This window comes from Semicossyphus pulcher, unplaced genomic scaffold, assembly GCF_022749685.1.
Source record: "Semicossyphus pulcher isolate SPU_LCO1_2020_fin unplaced genomic scaffold, fSemPul1.0.p SCAF_18, whole genome shotgun sequence".
Classification (NCBI taxonomy): domain Eukaryota; kingdom Metazoa; phylum Chordata; class Actinopteri; order Labriformes; family Labridae; genus Semicossyphus; species Semicossyphus pulcher.
In genome coordinates this window covers 15,546,454-15,566,828 of record NW_027211691.1, presented here as the reverse complement: position 1 = coordinate 15,566,828, position 20,375 = coordinate 15,546,454, and the positions used below count along the sequence as shown (strand labels likewise).

The window sequence follows — 20,375 nt, the reverse complement described above, 5'->3', positions numbered from 1 at the left end:
TTTTTGTCATTTTTTGGAAATAGTCTTTTATGGTTGGCAAACAAATAAACATGTAAATCATATTCAGAATTATATTACAGAAGCAGAGGTACAGATCTGAACAGATGATCATCTGAACAGAGGATGACGTCCCCAGGTCACAATCCTCACCTGTTCAGCTGGAGTCTCGGCAAGAGTAAAACATCTGCTCACAAGGTAAATGAAGTCTTTGAAACAATGCTAAATTAAAAGTAATATGGCTTCTTTAATAATTGTTTATGGGGGAAGAGGGAATTTAACTGTGGCTGGCTTTCTAGATTAATAATTCATCGTATCCAAAGGGAAAACGTAACGTATGTTTTTTTTCCTGACAGTTTTTCACTTTTCATTCCTTTTTCCAAGGATTATAAAATCCTCTAAAGTCTTAAAACATAATGCTAAAAAGCCCCTTGTTGGATTTATGACTTAAGGATAAGCACATCAGTGTTAATACTATGTATGAAGGCATGGCTCATGTCAGGGGACAAAAAGTCCTACAGATGGCCTCTCTCAGATACTCACATGCCTGCAATCTGAGACGGAGATAGCTCCCAGGAAAAGCAGCGACTTCTGGACGTCTGGGAAATGATTTTAAAGTAATCTGCTGATTTAAGGCAAGGGCTAAGCTTTCCTGTGAAATAATCCGCAGACATCAGGCTTCGGCTCAGCCCTTAATTTGCACACGGCGCTCACAGCTCAAGGTGTCTGCAAGCTTGGCTGGGCATTTTCAGGCAGGCAAAGGTGACCATGATACCAACACTTTCATTTGCTCAGCTTACACTTGAATTTATTTTTCTGTCATGCACAGATACATGTGAAGAATGGTGATATCGATCAGTGGAGGAAGGTGAGAAAAACTTCTGGTGCAGCTGTGTGTATATGTGTATTGTCATTGGGACTGTTGGTGGAAAAAACAAGCAATTTGAAGACTTGAATTCAATTTTCATCTGTTTAAAAACCTGTATTGAATACTCATCAGATAAACTGATAATGAAAATAATTTAAAGTTTCAATTTGTCCATTTCCTTTTTCCACAGCGTGTTGAGATGGCTTCTGAATTTGCTGTATCCGAAGTCTTCTCCCAAAAGAAACCCAAGTCCGGAACCAGTAGCCTGGCTATACCTTTGCACAGCTCTGACCAGCTGAGAGACCACGATGACGCTTACTGTGAAGGTAGGTCAGCCCGTGGAAAAAATAACAAGGCGTCTCTGGAGAAGTCTTACCTAGATAATTTAGAGTTCAGACTGTGCGGCAGCAGGCTGTAAAAAATGTTTTTCTTCTTGCAGCTCAGGCTCTTCTTGGTGATTGGCTGAGCAGTAAGTTGCGTCTGGAGCTGGAGATGGAGGGAGATGATGACCTGATGAGCTCGGACGGGAGGAGAAGCCCTGTCGCGCTGGCCAGTGCAGAGCCGGCTGTCCTGAAGTACAATAACTTTGATGGTACAAATCAAGGACTAACATGAGGTTTACTGAATTTATCAAGACTTCCTTGGCCATAATGGATAAGAGCAGGTTTACATTTGACATCACCAGCTAAGACAAATAATAGTCCTAATGAATAACAGCTATAGTTTGTATTAAATACTTCATCTGTTGAAGGAGAAGTGTACCCCAAAGGAGGTCATAACCCTGACGCCAAACTAGCACGATGAGACCCTGTAGGTCTGCATTGGACCCAGGAGATGTTGAGAGATACATCTTTTTATTAATATTTTTGCAGTGAACCTCTCTCAGCATTAAACCATAACATGGAAGAGCGTAGTGGGCGGGACGGAGTGTAGACCCGGATGAGGTCGGCAGGAGCCGTTTTTGTTGCTGTTTTGAAGGGAGCAACAGGGTTTTGAATTTGATGCGAGCGGCAACTGGGAGCCAGTGGAGGGATATGAACAAGGGAGTGACATGTCATGCCGTTTTGGGTTGATTGAAGACCAGTCGTGCTGCTGCAGAGGTTTGAATGTGCATGCAGGAAGGCCTGCCAGTAGGGAGCTGCAGTAGTCAGTGCGTTGTGTTGCATGCTCTGATGTTATAATCTTCCAGATGTTATAAAACAAAAGAATAGAATAGAATGATATAACAAAAGAAAAACCCTCAGATGTTATATTATCCTTCTCTCACTTACAGATCTGTACAACTGCCTGGCTGAAGAAGAAGAGCACAGTGCTGTGAGCAGCTTCCTTCAGGACCTGATGGAGCAGGAGGTGTTGGACTCTGGGGTGATGGAGGAACTGGCTCTGGATGTTGGACAAACAAGGAAGAAGTTCAGAGACCCGGTCGTCACCATGGAGGCTCGACACCTGCAGGTATGTGACCAAAGTGAGTCCCACAGTTAATCAACTGTAACTCAGTTGTGCTCTTAATTACAATAATTGCCACTGAAGGTGCGGGAGAACAGGGCCTGGCGGGAGGCTGAGAGGCAGAGGCAACAGAGAGCACGAGAAACTCAGCGGGGTGCAAGAGAGGAGGCCAAGAGGAGGGAGCGAGAAGAGGAGACGAGGAAGAGGCAGGAGGTACGGAGGCAGGAGGAGATGGTGCAGCAGGAGATGGTGAAGCTGCGGCGTCAGATGGAGGAGAGGAGAGGCCTGGAGCAGATGGTTCGACAGAGGTATGGTATCCGCATTAACAACTCCTCTCTGCTGAGGTGGTTTCACAAATTGCCCACATCTGAAATGACCCACATTCCCTCTTCTGATTGCATGGTCCTGTATGGGATCAGGTCTGCTCCAATGGTTAATGGTGAACTCTTCAGAAGTAAGCCTGTTATGTGCCGGCTCCCTGACCTAAAGTATTATTGTGAAAGTGTACCCTGTGGAGGGAGCGGAAGCCTGTGGACAGAGCAATGAGCTCTTTCTTTATCACAACTGTCCTGAAGTAACTTTCACCATGAACATCCTTTGATAAAGAGAATGACGATGTGTCACCATGCAGGAATAGAATAGAGACGGTTTAGCTTTGTTGCAGCTTAGAATAGAAGAACTCATGCAATTCTTAGTTTAGGTGTAGCAAGAAAATGATATGATGCTCAAGAACTTCAAAGCTACAGACTGCGCTGATAAAAGGACTTCTGTACAATAGTTTATGGGGGGAAGTATTAAGCAATGACTAATAAAGTCGCTATAAAAATATTCTCCATGCAAAAGAAACTGGAATCAATATTTAATACTATAAAAAAGAAAAAGGATTCCCAAATTTTATTAAAAAACAACACTGATAGTCTGCAGCTATGCTAGCAGCCCTGTGAGGCTGAGCCACAGCACTGAAGTGAGCTAAATGAAGTCATCCGTATGCTAACATGCTAATATGTAGCAGGTATGATGTTTCGCATGGGCTGCACCGTGCAGTGGTCAGCGCTGTCGCCTCACAGCTAGAGTTCGGACTAAGTGGACCTTTCTGTATGGAGTTTGCATGTTCTCCCCGTGTATGCGTGGGTTCCCTCTGAGTGCTCCGGCTTCCTCCCCCCGTTAGTTTTTTTGGCGACTCTAAAATTGCCTGTTGGTGTGGGTGTGAGCGCGGAGGGTTGTCTGTCTCCATGTGTCAGCCCTGTGATTGACTGTGCGATCAGTCCAGGTGTGACCCCGCCTCTCACCCAATGATTGGCTCCAGCCAGCCTGCAACCCTGAACATATTCACCCTCTCATTTAACATGTTAGCATGCGCTGATTTGGCTCAGCGGTAAATCGGCGGCCATATACAGAGGCTATAGTCCTCGATGCGGCGGCCCCGGGCCCTTTGCCGCGTGTCATCCCCACTCTCTTCCCCCGTTTCCAACACTATCCACTGTCCTCTAAATAAAGGCATGAAAGGCCAAAAAAAAAAACGTAAAAAAATTAATAAAAAATGTAACATGTTAGCAAGCTAACATTAGCTTGTACTCAACATGTAATTTTTTTTGCCTTATTATGTAGCTAAATAATAAAGTAAAAAGATACCTATTACAGTGTACAGACTGGGTGACATGGTTACTGTCTAAGCATAGTCCATGCTGTTATGTTCAGTTTAAGAAAAAGGACTGTTAAGTATAGTGACTGATATTTCCAGGGGTCAGTGAATGTGTCGTATGTGTGTGAGTTTCCGCTGAGATTTTTGTTGTGTTGGCGTTGGCTGGCCATCAGCAGCCTGTGTATTTAGCCAGAATAAAGAAACAAGGAAAAGCTGGATAACGTCTGGTAACTTCTTATTGTAGAACGTTACAATATCTTAAAAAGCCATCCATTGAGCCACACGCTGCCAGTATAACTAAACTGTTATAGGTTTGTATTGTTCAGGGCATTAATTGTGTCATCAGGGAATTGTTATTGATTTTTTATTTTGAAAATCTATCCCATCACCACTAAATACAATACTAAAGGCATGTAAACATGCTCATTAGTCAGAAAAAGCCAATAAAGTGTAAAGATTAGTTTGCTAAACAAACCTTTGGGACTGACTGTAACTCTTTGTATCGCCCTGGTGGACTCAGTAGTACATGTATGTTTTATTCCACAGGGAGAGGGAGAGGGTGGAAGGGCAGAGGGCAGCCAGAAGCCTCCAGTCAGCTCCCCCTCTTCACACTACACAGCAGCAGCAGCAGTGTAACGAACAGAAGATTCAAACCAAGACTCACATGCGTGACCTCAAGGTAGGTACCTGTTGGTTCTGTGTGTGGGAGTGTATTTGGAGCGTTACAGATTGTAAATCCTCTCACTTGTGGGCATGCATGTTTTGAAGTGTCTGCAGAGGCATTTCTCCGGATGGTACTCTGTAGTGTTGGATCGAAGGCTGCGTCTGGGTAAGGCCACGGCGCTCTGTGACTGGAAGAGGCAGCTGAGAGCGTGGCGAGCGTGGCGGGCAGCGGTGTGGGCTCAACAGAGGCAGCGGGAGGTGGTACGGACGGAGGAGGAGCTACGAGCTGAAAACAGGCAAGATTGAAAAAGAAATCAGCTTGAATGGTCCTGTTAATATATATATATATATATATATATATATATATATATATAAATAAATCGGGCCCTTTGTCAAATGTAAATTGCTTCTTGTATTCAAAATTAGACTTTATTTTTAGAAGACAGAGCAAGAAAGAACCGAGGGGTAATTATATGTCATGTCTTTTACCTCCTCCAGACAATGCCAGCTGGCTGCAGAGAATGATCGAAGGCGCTTGTTAAGGCGATGTCTGAATGAGTGGCAGCTGTGGTGCCGGATGGAGAAGGAACAACGAGAGCTTCTGGCCCAGCAGCAAGAGACCCGGCGCAAGATGGCCGCCTTAATCAATGCTGCATCAACAGGCAAACTCAAAGCCACAGAAACCCAAACTTATCAGCCAATAATGGCCCCACCTGAGGCTGCTCCTACCCAAACAGAGACTGCAGAGAAGGTGAGGGATGCTCGGAAAAAATGTTGTTTGGGACCAAATGTTGGTCAAACATTCTGACCTGAACATTTTAGGCAGAGAAACTTTTTCCTGCTGAAATATTCTCAGCTCAGGAAAGAAGGAGTGGAGGACATAGGGGACAGGAAGGTATAGAGCAGAAGGAAGCAATGGTAGAGCGCATAAGAGGTGTAGGATAGTGGAGCAGAGCTCGAGGGACGTAAGAAACAGAGCAGGAGATGAAGTTGAGTTCATGGTGGGGGGGGTTAATCAAGAGCCCTGCTGCCTGTATATCAGGATTCCTGGGGCTGAGTTCAGATTAAGGGGCTCGATACTGTATCTGTGTTATCCCCTGAAGCTTTTTGTAGACCTTCACCGAAGGGCAGGTTTGATTTTTTTATATATATGACACTATCTTCATTTCTGCTCTGTTTCCTGCTCTGTAGGAAGATCACCACAGGTCAGGCACTTTAACCCCAGACGCCTCCGCAGTATATAGGAGAACGACCCCTGTGGGCACCGCGGCGCAGCCCACTCAGCCATGGCAGGTGACTCGACAACACGCAGCACCGACCACTAATGAGCTACACCAGGCACGGCAGAGAGGCGAGGGCGCAGCGCCGCCGGGCAGCAGGTTTGAGAACAGACACGCCGTCCAGCGGCAGATCATCACGCAGCAGAGGAAGCTGCTGAAGGAGCAGCAGGATCAGATCGCGCGGCTGAAGGAGGAGCAGAGCATGGTGAGCCTGGAGCTGGAGATGGAGAAAACCGCACAGCTCACACAGCTGTCCACGCTAAGAGGCCAGAGGTCAAAGAGTCACAAGTTTGACCCCGCAGAGCAGAGGTGGGCTCACTGCACGTCTCTAGAATGTAAAGCACACAAGTGATAGATATGTAAATATCAATGTATTACATACAAATAGTCATAAGTCATTAAGTGTTATTAACAATACCAATTATGAGCCTTTTGCAATTACAGATGTTAATTGGTGGTTAATTAGGAGTTTAATCCATTAAGTTGGCATTCAGGATGTTAATCAAATGATCATAAATGGGTTTAGTTTATCAAAAAGTCACATTTTAATTAAATACAGTGGTTTACAGTCCAGAGAAGATAATTGTCCACAGCCTCAGAACCTCTGAAACGGCTTATAATAGATGAATCAGGCGTCAGCAAATGACTTTCTAACAGTTACCACCAGTTCAACTTTATATAAGTGGTGAGGTATTAAAAGTAAATCTATTTTCAGCAACAGTAATTTCTTAGTGAAGGTCAGGGAGTGATCACTATTCAGCTTATATTAGTCACAATGCTGCCCCCGTGGAAAAAATCACAAGCGGCGCCCAGTTAGTGACGTGTTCTCCATCCCCCAGCAGTGGTTGGTCTGCCAGAGAGGGTAGGCGGAGCTAAGCGGCTGCTTTTCCGGTCTCTGCGAGTCTTGCGAGTGAACAGTAATCTACTATGGCTGAACAAACAAAGAAAAGATCGATGACTACTACAAATTCAACGCTCAGATGAAGGCAAACAGTCAAAAAAGGAAAGCGACCGTCAGCGAGGAAAACCAAGAGTTACAACTGGTTACAAAGGTTCTGAGATATATGCGCCCGCAATTACCGTTTATCGCCATAAGGTGCCGCCAAATAAAACAAAACTCAGAACTTTGAGATTATAACTTTAATGTTACATATTCTGTAATTTTTTAAGAAAGCAGCCCACTGAGGACCTCGGCACAGGAATATCGGTGCAAAATCCATCCACAGAAAAGGTCTTTTTTTATCCCTTTTCAGATATTCACTATATCGGCCGCCATATCGGTAATCTGTGAATTTCTTACCTAAAATACATATCGGCATCGGTCTCAAAAATCCCATATCGGCTGGGCTCTGACTCTGTGTTTATATATTGTTTCAGACTTCTCCATTCACATGTGCTGTTAGCTCAAAAACTCCCTTTAGATGCTGAATATTCACCAGGCTCACTCGACTTTCTAAAGGACTAAAGGAGACAGAGTTGGCACGTCGTTGTCGGTGTACATCTGAGTGAATAACTATGGGTTAAAAGGATTTTTAGAGAAAACACCTTTTTGAAGTAATATCTCTAGAAAAGCTCAGACCGTATTGTTTTCAGTAGCTATGCAGAGGTATCTCAGGGTAAAAGTCATTATCCGTTAATCGCTTTCCTTATTGAATACAAATCACATCGGAGAAGATACAAAGAGTCGGCTACAGAAGAATTTCAGAGCGAGGAGAGAACTGAGGAGAGGAGGTGGTGCAAAAAGTAATATTTTATTCATTCATTGTTCAAATAATCATACATTATATGATTGCAAATGGAGTAGGCTTTTAAAGAAGTCGATGCAACCTTGAGGAGACTTTGTAACTGTTTTTATGAGTAAGAAGGAAAAAGTTTCTGCACTTCATTGAGATTCATTTGAAGATTTCTGCAGTCTGACACATGTCGGTTGAGTTTACATCAAGTCGATATCTGTCTGGATTGAAATGTTCCAGGTAATGATCGGCGAACATGCGAGTGTGCCGGGAAGGTTATGAGCGACCTTTGTTACTGTTGCAGGGCACGGAGCGCGACCGGAGATCCTGAAGGTCTCTGTGCAGCTCAGAGGAAAGCTGTCACACGGCAGACATGCAATCCAATTATCACTGGTGAGTCTGTTCCTTCAATATATACACACATATAAACATACATAGAAACCATGGGAACCAAACCATATTTTATACGTATGTTCCAAACATGGCGACTGTATGCCGTGGCTCTTGTCAGGAAAATTGCATGGCCCTGAGTAACACACGCGGAAGCCTACTTTGCATATATAAAGGCATTCAATAGTCGCACTCCTGAACCTTGACTTTAAATTACATGCTCGGAATATAAAGAGCAAAAACATACAATTACATTCAATATTGTGGCCAACTCACCTCTCTCCCTCTCCCTGAAGCCATGGAGGCTCGAGCACGTCAACGCGCCGAGCGGAGGAAGGAAATCGAGGAGCTGAAAAGGAAGAAGGAAGAGGAAAAACTGGTAATGTTTTGTGGGCCATCAAAGTGTTATGTAGGACTAGAGTGTCTGAAAACTGTTACAAGAACAAAATACTCAAAAAAAATGCCACTTTCCAGGCGGAGATGAAAGCAGCAGAGGAGCAGAGGCAAAGGCAGGAGGAGGAGGAGAAGCGCAAAGCCGCAGAGAAGAAGCGAGAGGAGAAACGGCAGGAAAAAGAGGTGAGGAGTTTTTCATGTTTTATGGATGTAAAGAAAAAAGTCAGACAACAGTAAGCAGTCCTCTCCTCTGAGAAACACTGAGCGACATGTAGCAAAGCTGTGCGCTCACGACACCTGACAGAATATTAAAGTAGTCTCACTTCTCTCTGCGTGTGAAGAGGGAAGAGGAGAAACAGAGGCAGCTGATAAGGCAACAGGAGCTCCTGAAGCGGGCCCGACAACACCACAGAAACGTGCTTCTACGTCAAGGTCTGGCACCATGGAAACGCCTCATTCAGCTCAGAGAGGCCAACATACAGGTAATTCACCTGTCAGAGTACGCTCTAAACTCATTATGAACCCAGGAGGTGCGCTCGATTCAGGCTTTTACTTTGAAGAGGATATTAAAACAGGAAACTGTGCAAGGAGAGCTTTAGGCTTTCCATCATCACACCCGCTCCTGCAACTGAATCACAGGAAGCAAAGGGGAACATTTGTGACCTTCAGGGGGAAATCCGAGTCCAGGTACAGGTTAGGGTTTGAATAATAATAAGTCTTCCTGGTTGTAGTGTTGCATACAGTAGTGTGTCCGCTGTCTGGCTCGCAGGCAGTCACTTAAAAAGCAACGTGTTTGTATTAAAGGCTTTATAATTCAGATATTACATCGGGCTGGCTGTTTTTATGGCAAAATGCTTCCCAATGTTCTCATGCTAAGAAGCTTGTTTAGCTTTCTGTCAGAGGAAGATTACAAAGTCTAATCTGTTTCAGATTTTAGCGAGTCAAAGAGGATTATACACGCTTGTTGTCTTGAAAATTGTATTGCAGTCGCACAAACATAAGAGGAAGGAAAAGACTCGTTCAAGATATTGGAAAAGCTTATTTAAGTTATATAATAATGTTTTAAACTGCCTGTATCTTTGGCTTTTTATTTACATATGTCTCCTGTTTGCCCTGGCTGCACGTTTTTATATATATATTTATTTATTCGGTATTTAAATCCTCGTTTTTGGGCATTTTAAGTTCTATTAATATCCTTCCATTGTCCACCCTGGTTGTGAAGCCCAAGCAAAAGGCAAAGCTACAATACACACACTTTAAGACCCTTTTTTAGAGGGAAAGCATGTAAACCAATTTTCCAGCCACGTTCCCGTTACAGCAAAATCAATCTTCAAACTGTTCCCGCTTTACAAAACACCACACAACAACTCCTGTACATGTTCCTCCGACAAATATAAACCCTCTTTGTGAAATGTGCGACGCAGTCGAAGACAGGCGGCTCATCATTTGACACCACTCCATTGTTTCAACCTGGCACATACCATTGAGTTCGGATGCATTCATCAGCCTGCATCGGTGCTTCTTCTTTTCAATCCCCGCCAGCTGGCAGACCGTCACCACAATCTCTTCCTCCTGAGGCGCTGCACACGAGGCTGGCAGCAATCAGCGAGAGAGTCCTTGTCTGAGAAGGAAGCTTCTGCTGACCAACTGCACCAGCACTTTTTGCTTCAGAGGAGCTTAAGCTGCTGGAAAAGAGTGTGTATACACAACGCGCACACACAGTTACTCAGACAGAATTGCAGTCTCCACATTTTCTACCAGTGACTTAGAGCAACACATTCTTTTAATCTCTTCTACCTGCACTCAGTTATGTGTATTGTGCCTATTAAAGTAAGTAAAAAAAAAGTTTGGACCACTTCTTCTCCTGCAGCTAAAGGACTGGCGGATGATTCAAGAAGAGAGAGCCGAGCGCTTCTATCGCACTCGTACTCTGAGGAGGTTTCTGCTGGCACTGCTGGACCATGTGACCCAGGAGAGGCTGCTGGAGTGGGACCGTCAGGAGCTGTCTCAGGAGCACAATAACAGGTCTGCTACCCGTGAATTTCCCATATGTTCCCTGTACGGATGCTGCTGTGTGTCCCCAAACACCCCCTCAGAAACATAACCCACTAACAGGGAGTTCAATTAAATTTGGCCTCACAGCTTGTCAAACTTTAATTACGTGTAATATCTCTGCAGTTTGCCTAAAAAAACACATCTCACTGAATTCCCGTAAATTTATGATAAAGGTTTGACGCTGGAATATTTACATACATTTGTTGAACAGCATGAAGTATAAGGCCTTAAAGCGTACATTGTCTTCCACTGCCTGAGCACCAGACTGTAAATTACACCATCATGTCAGTATCTCCACTGAAGTGCGCCATACAATAATTCCCTTTTGTCGTAAACGTCTCTACATATTATGATTAATGGAGTCAGTAATGGGGTTTTGCTGCTCAGGTAAAAAAATTCAATATGGCTAAACTAGCTGGCTTAGCATATTTTTATTGCCTGACTGGAGTCCAACGCTGGATAATTGAAAAAAACGAAAAGTATTTTCTGCATTCATACCACTATGAAGCTAACTACCTCATACTCAATTAATTTAGTGAGTTAAAGTTATATACGGTTCTAAAATAGTATAAAAAGAGCCTCTGTGAACGACTCTAAATGCTAAAGCAAACTTGCTACAAGACAAGGAAATGTTCACCATGCTAACAATCTTGGTTAAATGTGTTAGCATGCTAACATGTGCTAATTAACCTGTGTAGGTTACATTTTGACTCCTGGTGATGCTAATAAAGCTCTCAGGTTTGCCAGGTTTATCCAGCAGCATGACCATAACATTGCACACAGTGACGACTTCTAAATTCTTCCACATGCTTATTGGCAAGAACATAGAACTGTGTTTGAGTGTTTAAATGCAACTGAGCCAATTAAACGTGAACTTTGTTATTAGCACATTTTAACTCACTTGATTAACTGTTATGACGGTTTAAACTCGCTTTAAATGTTTTGTGCTCGTTTAGGGTTAGCTATAACCCAAATAACTATGGGTTCACTACGTGTTTACAGCCATAAGCAAGCCGAAATTATAATTGTTAACTTCATGGCTGCCGGTTCATAAGTTGAAATATGAATGCTAGCTGATGTTAAACTGACCGTTAGCTGTTTTAACAGACTTTAATACACTTTCATTCACTGTCACTCAGGAACAGAGGAGAAGCCTGAGTTTTCATTAACCCAGGCAGTAGAGGAAGTCAGTCAAACATGATGTTAAGCAGTTTGCCATGCTACTGTCGTATCTAAACATTTGCTATTCAGCATCATAGGTAGCCAACAGCTGAGGCTGATGTAAAAGTTGTAAATGCCCATATGTAATGGCCAGTGGTCCCGTAGTTTTCCGGATATTTCCATCCAGACAAAAGAGATGGACAGACTGGCTGTGGCTGTCCAATACTATTATAAAATGCCGACTTTTGTAATTTGCATCTAAATAGTTTTGCAAGACTGTTTCCTCCAGAATCTACATTTTAAACAAACAAACAGTTCAGTTTTCATGATGCTCCATCATTTCATTATGTGCATCCATCTGTGAACAAAATTAATGTTTTCTGCAGCCCTGGTCTAACTTTGTAATTGCTACAAAATGGGAATGCTAATAAACTTCCGCTCCTCATGTAAGGTCAGCTAAATGACCACAGCCTGTAGGTGAATTCCCACAGGCTGCCAAGCTGCCATTGTCAATAAGCCCCCAGTGACACCATGTGAAAACTCATTAAGCGCTGTCAACCCAGAGGTCTCTGTAATTCAGTTTCTTATTGCTCACTCGCTTGCTCCCGTCTGTCCCTCCATCTGCCCGCACTTTAGACGGGTGCTGCGGCGATGCGTCCTGGCCTGGAGGAAGCTTCCGTGTGTGCTGCGCAAGGAAAGAGAGAAGGAGGTGCGGCGGGAGAGGCTGGGACGGAAAGTGGCCGAGGTCCTGCCTGATTTCTGCTCCCATCCGCTGTAACGTCTCTGGAAGAAAGCAACACTGTACAAGAACGCCTCAACAAGTCAGGAGAGGACTCACGTAACACCACTGCACATTCGTCATATTTATTTTATATCAATAAATACAATTAACTTAATACAAACACAGAAGGACTCATACAAATTTAAGGATACCATTAAAAGGCTTTGAATCTCTTTGAGGCCTAATAAAAGCAGCGATAATGAAGAGCACTGAAAACATCTCAAGCTGGCATTAATGTGCATTGATTTATTAGCTTTCTCATATTTTAAGAGCTGTTTAATTCAGTTTGAACCAGCTTTAAAGAGTCAAAGTGACCACTCATCTGTTCATAACCATCCAGTCGTTAATTAGGTTTAAAGCAATGAGACACCGTTGGAATTAATGAGCCCGATTATGTGTCTTGTGCTCGTGTCTTGTGATGTTACACAAGTTCAAATAAGGTACTCCGCTTGGTGAAGACTGATGGCAGTGTGCTGGGAAAAGAGCATCCTTGAAATAATGTTCGACTGACCAACTCCGGAAGCTCCATCCTGTTGCCGACGCTGTGCTCAGAGTAAAAAAGTCCCTGCACATTACTCATTCTCACATTTCTCTTGTATACGGACTCCCAGCAAGGCACTAGAATGTAGAGGAGACATAAAGACAATGTTCAAGTCCAGAGAAAACTGTAATGAGTAAGCAGTGGAAGGCGATTAAAGGTCAGTGTGAGTGGATAAAGCTAAAGGAGATGCCAGTTATCAGCGACAGTAATGGCAGTGAATCTTTCTTATTGAGGTTTATTGCTGTGTGTCAAAGTCGGGGCTGCCGTTACCCAATGATATCAGCTCTCAGGCTGCAAAGTTATATCAGAGTGAAGGAGCCATGCTGCCATCCAGTGGACACAAGCAGAACAGCAGCCATGACCTCCAAACTCATTAAAAACCAGGGTTGTGTAAGAGTCTCTTACACCAGGTCTGAAGCAGCAGGAGAGGGAGGACTCAGGTTCTCGCCCATGGTCATGAACTCTGCCCAGTTGTCGCGGAAACCTCGAGAGTAGACGCCGGTGTCCACGACGAGTCCCCAGTAGGCGCTGCGAGCGGTTCTCTCTCGTAGGGCGACGCGCGCCTCTCGCTCGGTCACGTTGTAGCTGACGTTAATGACCTGCACCAGCAGCAGATGGAGAAGCCCGGCGGTCACGATACCGCTGTACCAGGCACAGGTGAAGCAAAGTGCAGAGCTGGAAAACAGAGAATGAGGCAAGGTGGTAAATCCTGCTGCAGAATATATATAAAAACACAGCAAAGACAGATATGTGTCTGACATACTGGAGGTGTAAAAAATGCACAGTACATGCTTATAAAGACTAATTGTCCATATTCAGTACATGACAACAATTAGGACCAGGTCTTTGTTCAGTAGTCTGAGGTTGATAAAGTTTTCTAAAGGCTTATTTTAAGCAGTGCCAAAGCAGATTATTTAAACCATCTTAAATCCACTCTCTCACTGAGACTTCCTCCAACAGTTTGAGCACCTCAAGGCGCTCTCTGAAACTGATTTAACTCAAAGTAATTTATTCTGCATTGTAGAAGAATTCCAGGGGGCAAAAAAAGACAAAATTCCTCTTAGTGCTTCAGTTAACAGAAAAGGCAATTTCACTCTTAGTGCTGCAAAACTTTGATAAGAGGATTTTTGAGGCCAATTTAGATAATTACGTGATGAGTAAATAAGTAGTTTGGCATTTGGGGAACGTACACGCCTTAGCCTTGTTGCTAAGGGTTATATGAGGAGCCAAAATCAACACAAATCGAAAGATCCTAACAGAAGCTTTTGTTTATTCTCATGTTTCCGCATTTCCTGTATTTGTTCTAAGGTAAGGTTATCGGCTTTATCATTTATCATACAGAGCTGTATCCATCATCTCTTCTACTTCTCAGAAAGAAAGTCAATAAGATTATTTCCTCAAATGTCAAACGATAAAACTCTTATATAGGCTGAAATTTGTTTTTCAACATAAATATAACATTCACAAAGTTTTTTGATAAAGATTAAACAAAGTTGGTTACAAAATTGTTACTAAGACGGCTAATTTTACAGTCTGAATACACTTTTTGCAGAGTATTTCTGTACTGCAGTGTTTTGTTACTTGTTGACTTAAGTGTACTCTGTTATAGCTTTAATAAAATTATAATTACATTCAATATGAGTATGGATTTTTAAGTCAAGCACTACTTTATTTTTTGTGTGTGGAGGATTTGAAAGCACCAGATTCTTGGCCCGACGACTTTTAGACTGGCAACAATGAGAATTCTGCACATTAGGAGCTTGAAGAGGAGGCACATAGTGAGGTCAAGGGAATGTAATCTGAAGGTTACTCAGCCCTATGTGTGCAGAGTGTAAACATCTTTGTTCTCAGTACCTGTACTGGTTGTAGACCCCCGGGCAGTACAGCAGGGCGGTGAAGAGGTGTTGTTTGGGACACACACTCTGCAGCACCAGGCTGATCCCGTACAGAGACGTCAGCAGGAAGAGGACGAGTGTGAGCAGGAAGCTGCGGTGATTGGCCTGCCCCACACAGCTGTTTATCCTACCGAGCCACCGACAGGAGGGGACGCACAAACACACGAGTACACAACACAGGTAGACAAAACATTGTACTGAGACCACAGGGTTACATTACTGTACACATGTGCAGGACCGAACATAGGAGCAGAAAATAGCAGGAAATGTTCACCTCTAAGTAATATGTGATGTTGACTTAACACACAAATATGGTCGATAAAGACACAGCAGGTGTGAACAGGACAACTCGTAACGTGACTTAAGGACGTTGTTTTGAAATTAAAAGGATGTTTGCTCTTTTTTTTAGATTTATTAGACAGCCTGTGTATAAAAGAAACAAGCATAAGACAAACAAGACGACTTCCATGTGAGAGATGGGAGACAAAGTGGAAGAAACAGTGCTGAGTCGAGTGAGAGGCATTTTAATGGAACCCACCAGACACAGTGGTGGTCGAGACGCAGCACGCAGACACCACAGATCCGACAATGTCCCGCCCTCGGGGGCCGCAACACCCTGCACGCCGGACACCAGTTGCTTCGGCTACTTTCCTTCAGCTCGTCCCCCGTCTGCTCCGACAATCCCGCCCGGTTGGCTACCGTCATCGTCACGTCCTGCCTCCCCCCATTGAGGGCAGGGTCTCTGTCTGCCAGAGGGCAGTAATACGTCACCGTGCTGTGGACGGATTCCTGATTTGGCCGCACAATCCCAGGTTCTCTCTTGGTGTGGACAAGAGCTACAAGGGTGAGTATTACCCCTACAGTTATAACTGTTACCTGGATCAGGCCAACATCCCCAGTGGGAAACACCTCTGTCATGAAAAGGTAGTACATGTACCCCAAAGAGAAGAGCGCCAGGCTGAGGAAGAAGAGCGTCCGCCCCTTCTTGCGATGGGTGAAATAGTAGTACCACAGCACCAGGCCGGGCAGCGCTGTCAAAACCACCATGCCAAGCAGGAAGTGCAGAGCAGCGAGGCGCAGCAGCAAAGGAAGGAGGATCAGAGGAGGGATGACTGACAGGTCCACTTTTCGGGCTCCGCCCCACAGCCAGGGCACGCGGACGCGGTCGGTGACAACCGCAGCCACATGTGAGAGGGATTCATGTTTCTGAGGCTCCCTCTTCAGAAATCTGAAGGTGTGGGAACAAAAAGAATTCAATATTTTCTTTTAAGTTATCAACATGTTCATAACTAAATGAGCAAACCTGCAGCCATCTGTTCACTACGGCCTTTGGACTATAATTCACAACCTTCCCCTGTTTTCAGTGCTACTTTTATTTATCTCTTTCTGCCTTATTTGTTCGCTTGTTTTGTTCGGTTGTCTTTTTGTTATTTACTCTGTAAAGTGGCCTTGGGTCCCATGAAAGGCGCTATATAGGTCCAAGTTATTATTATTTAAGCTAAATGCTAACGTCATCTTGATAACAAGCTCAAATTAACAACGCTAATATGCTGATGTAATGGTTTAAGTACAAAGAATACCATGTTTACTGTCTCCTTTTAGCATGTTAGCATGCTAACATTTGAATATTAATACTAAATGACAAATTGAAATGTTAACCTGTTGATGGTGCTATTTTCTTTTTTTTCCTTGTTGCTCACCTGTCACAGGCGTCATCCAGGTCCTCACAGTCACAGCAGCAGGCTGCCACATGGCTGCGATCTCCATGTCTGTTCACATACTCACAGCAGCACAGCGTCGTCTCCTCCTCCTCCAGCACCTTTTTGGCTCTCTTCTTCATGGCGCACAGCCTCTCTGAGCATAAAAAAGCTTTATTAGAACCATTATTAACTGCACTTGCGAGCGCATTAGTGTGATGGAGAGGACGAGGCACTGAACTGAGAGAAGCGGCAGATAAAATACCTCTAAAAGCCCATTTGCCTAAATGACCTTTTCACACAGCAGCTTAGCAGCTCTGTGAATGCGTTTCAGACGGTGGAGTTGTTCCAAACAGATTTCCACTGCACTGCAAAGCAGACCCTGTTCATTTGACCCCACTAAGTCCACCTTCCACCCTCACATCTGTCACACATCTGGCGTGCTTTAATGATTCACAGCAGCAGAGCTGTCCCGGCCTGCTCGATCGTTTAAAAGGCATGGAGGGATTTGGGCAGAGGTGAGCTCGGTGGCAGCATTTATAACAACTGCAGGTCTGCACTATCCCCTCCATCACAGAGAGACCGAAGAGACCCAAGCGAGCCACACTTAGTGGGATTAATCCTTCAGCTCAGTTAAACCGATCTCTGAGGGCTCTGTTGAGGGACCCTGAATTAGCCTCTGATTAGCATTAAGTCAAACCATGACATGGTGTGTTATCATAATTAGCCAGCCATTGATCAAACTGGCTGTGTAAAAGGGACATCAGGGTCCAGAAAGGTCAACAGCATTTAACTGGTGAGTCCTTCCAGGCGGCCCAGCCTGTAAGGGCCAGGAGAGAAAACAAATTGGGCTGCATGTACTGATTAATGGCTGTGTCAGTGTGTGGCAGCGCAAACGGCACTTCTGCTCCCTCACAAAAAAAGTGATAATGCAGCAAGGATTCATAACGTGACTGTGGTGCTCAGCAGTTTTATGTCCTGTTATAACAAGGAGAGATTTGCTGTGGCATACAGCACATTTCACTTGACAGGGCTGCAGGACATTGAAAAGGTTAGCAGAAGAAAAAGCATTCTAACGCAGCAACTCTTCACAAGCGCTTCCTTTGTCGGCAGGTTTAAGAATAGGGATGACATAACATTTTAATGAATAAATGAGTCATACAGATTACTACGATAACTGCTTCATAATAGTGAGTTGAGTGAATATTCTGAATGACTTTTTATTAAAAATTAACACGTCGCCCTGGGCTTTAAAAACTTGATTTTGATAAAAGTCTCGTACTTTTTCCCCAGACATTTCATAGAACAAATACTGAATAAGCAGATTAATTAATAATGAAAAAAAACATAAGTAACATCCATGATTACATGCATGTCCCAGAGCCAAACCATTCCAAAAGATGCAAAACAGTTGTAACAAACATAATGGAAGAGGTTTGAGGTGGCTGAAGTTGTTTGGATATCAATTAAAACATGAACATATGATAAACGTATTCTTTTTCCTGTTGTGTTTGATGAGAAGACTGCTACAAATCTCATATCTGTCTGTTTAATATATAGCTTCTTCCAGGAGACTGTTAGCTTAGCTTAGCATAAGGACTAGAAATAGGGAAGCCACGAGTCAGCTCCTACCAGCACCTTAAAATTAATGTTATACCTGATGTATTACAAAGGGATGCACGATATTATCGGCACGTTATCGGTATCGGCCGATATTGGCTTAAAAATGAACTATCGGATATCGGCCAACACGCCGATATCCGCCGATATAATTAACCGATAAAATAGTGGGCTGCTGCATACTTGATTAAATGCCCGACCTCGGCGCACTGTCCCCGGCGCGAAGAAGACCTGCGCGGCGCAGCGTGATGACGTCACGTGTGTCTACCTGCAGCATGAGAGAGTTAGAAGCCAAAATGTCCGTGGTGTGGAAGTTTTTCAAAGTGTCCGAAATAGAAAGCAAAGCTGCTATTTGCAATGACTGCTCAGCTTCGGTGATGCAAGGAGGAGCCAAGGCAAAGTCTTTCAACAATACAAACTTGATTAACCATCTCAAGACCCGTCACCCCGACCGTTGTAACAAATGTGATAAGAGTATCATCATTATACTCTAATTCCAATACAGAAGAGAGTTGATGATCTCTGCAATTAGGTGTGCGGGAAAAAAATATCGGTATCGGTAATCGGCTAAATGAGTTGTAAAATATTGGCATATCGGATATCGGCAAAAAATCCAATATCGTGCATCCCTAGTATTAAACGGTTTTGTTAAGGACTCCATTCTGATTTCGATCTGGTATTTCTTCATAGCAGGCAGCTGCTATGAAAATAACAAACAGTTACTACGCCGATCTGATCATAGATTTAGTCCACATAGTGTACACATGGCATAAAAAAGTGGAAGAAGAAGAGAATAGAAAACAGTGCAGAAAAACGAGAGAGGTTTAAAGACATCAAGAGAAGGACAACAGTGAAATGGTTTGAGCTATGGGGCATTTATGTGTTTGAAAACTGGTTAATAAAAAACAGAGTTTTACTAGGCAGAAAACCTCAATCATGTGCTATTGTCTTTTATGGGGTCCTATTGTCTCACTTCAAGATGAAAATATTACATTTAATGTGAATTATAATAGCTTAGTAGGCTAATTTTAGAAAGGGTACCAAGCTGACGGTTTGTTATTGAAGCAGTTTCAACCATAAAAATCAAACAGACATTTTTTGATTCATTATTTATTAAAGAGGTGGGTGGGGGATTAGGAACCAACTATGAATTTCTAGGCATGCCCCTGCTCTTTTAAGTTACCAAAAACCTCCAGAGGATCAGTTATTTATGCTAATAAATAGCAACACATAGATGGCTTTGAAACGTTTTTAGAAATGACAACTTTTCTTAATACACAACAGTACTTCCTGCACTTCAACCAGGCATTATTAAGACCAATTTCATACACTCACGTACTTCGTTTAATGTTTAATAATTCATAGAAGTGTGGTCCCGCTGTCATTCATTTATGTTTCCCTGAAGTAAGTAACCATATTTATATTTGTTCGACTTATGACAGTTTACCACCGACTGGACTCAGTTAACCCAGATTTTCACTGATCATACCTGTCCGTCTACAAGCCACAGTTTCATCGGAGAAGAATATCGCAAACAAGGCTTCAAGGAAGACATAAATAAACAACCAACAATTGCCCAAACACAGCACAATGACATACCTGGACACTGAGCTGCTACATACCGATGCCTTCGAGTAAATATCGACTGTAGCGACTTCACCCCGCCGGTCTTCTAAACGGAAGTCTTCTCCTGGTAACGGCTGCCGTATCCGGTGCTTCTTAAAGCTACTTAACACTGTGGCAGTTACCAGAATAAAAGCACCTGGTGGTGAACCACTTTTGGTTTAACCGTCTAGGTCGACATGAATACTTCAGGTCTCGTTTGGGTTTGGATTTGCAGTCGAGGGAGACGTCCTGTGACTCTGCCCCCAAAGTGAGCAGACAGCTTCCCTCCTGACGTCATGAGGTAGACTCTCCCCGCCCAGAACACGTTCATACTCCACAACCTACACAGTACTGTGTGGACTGTATGGACCAGACCTCATGATGATTTTAGCTCATTTTAACTTCTCATATGCAGTCACTTTATACATAGTGATATTTTACACGTTTTTAACATAGTTTTATTGTACATCTTTGTTTTTTATTTATGATATTCGACCTGTGCATTGCTTATTTTATCTTTCTCTTTCCATAGCTATGTTTACATATCTTTCTACTGCTATATTCAAACTGAATTGAACCAAACCAAACTGATTCTGACTGTAGAGTCC

The 20,375-nt window shown here is 43.4% G+C and overlaps 2 protein-coding genes across 3 annotated transcripts; one reads left to right on the top strand and one right to left on the bottom strand.

Moving 5' to 3' along the window:
- The first annotated feature begins 123 nt into the window (after positions 1–123).
- ccdc191 (coiled-coil domain containing 191) lies at positions 124–12,610 on the top strand. The gene is made up of 17 exons (XM_069667701.1): positions 124–195; positions 827–865; positions 1,056–1,191; positions 1,305–1,457; positions 2,139–2,317; positions 2,396–2,619; positions 4,500–4,632; positions 4,722–4,912; positions 5,115–5,367; positions 5,808–6,205; positions 7,934–8,022; positions 8,316–8,398; positions 8,494–8,595; positions 8,754–8,894; positions 9,955–10,107; positions 10,283–10,437; positions 12,265–12,610. Exons 1-17 carry the CDS (start codon positions 124–126, stop codon positions 12,404–12,406), a joined length of 2,643 nt encoding a protein of 880 aa, XP_069523802.1. The 3' UTR covers positions 12,407–12,610.
- On the bottom strand, positions 12,428–20,017 carry zdhhc23b (zinc finger DHHC-type palmitoyltransferase 23b). 2 transcript variants are annotated; one of them, XM_069667703.1, is made up of 6 exons: positions 19,785–20,017; positions 16,546–16,699; positions 15,384–16,073; positions 14,805–14,972; positions 13,356–13,625; positions 12,428–13,027 (listed from the first exon to the last, which is right to left on the bottom strand). In XM_069667703.1, exons 2-6 carry the CDS (start codon positions 16,683–16,685, stop codon positions 12,982–12,984), a joined length of 1,314 nt encoding a protein of 437 aa, XP_069523804.1. In that variant the 5' UTR covers positions 16,686–16,699; positions 19,785–20,017; the 3' UTR covers positions 12,428–12,981. The 2 variants fall into 2 exon arrangements, with proteins under 2 accessions (XP_069523804.1, XP_069523803.1); XM_069667702.1 differs by having other exon boundaries at positions 12,448–13,027; positions 19,762–20,017.
- Positions 20,018–20,375: the final 358 nt, after the last annotated feature.

Excerpts from the sequence above, each read along its gene's own strand:
- ccdc191 (XM_069667701.1), top strand. The coding sequence starts at position 124 with ATGACGTCCCCAGGTCACAATCCTCACCTGTTCAGCTGGAGTCTCGGC. Across the intron at positions 8,399-8,493 it reads AGAAGGAAGAGGAAAAACTG|GCGGAGATGAAAGCAGCAGA; the intron begins GTAATGTTTTGT and ends GCCACTTTCCAG. Across the intron at positions 10,438-12,264 it reads TCTCAGGAGCACAATAACAG|ACGGGTGCTGCGGCGATGCG; the intron begins GTCTGCTACCCG and ends CCCGCACTTTAG.
- zdhhc23b (XM_069667703.1), bottom strand. The coding sequence starts at position 16,685 with ATGAAGAAGAGAGCCAAAAAGGTGCTGGAGGAGGAGGAGACGACGCTG. Across the intron at positions 14,973-15,383 it reads CTCGACCACCACTGTGTCTG|GATAAACAGCTGTGTGGGGC; the intron begins GTGGGTTCCATT and ends GTGGCTCGGTAG. Across the intron at positions 13,028-13,355 it reads CCTGCTGCTTCAGACCTGGT|TGCCTTGCTGGGAGTCCGTA; the intron begins GTAAGAGACTCT and ends TCTACATTCTAG.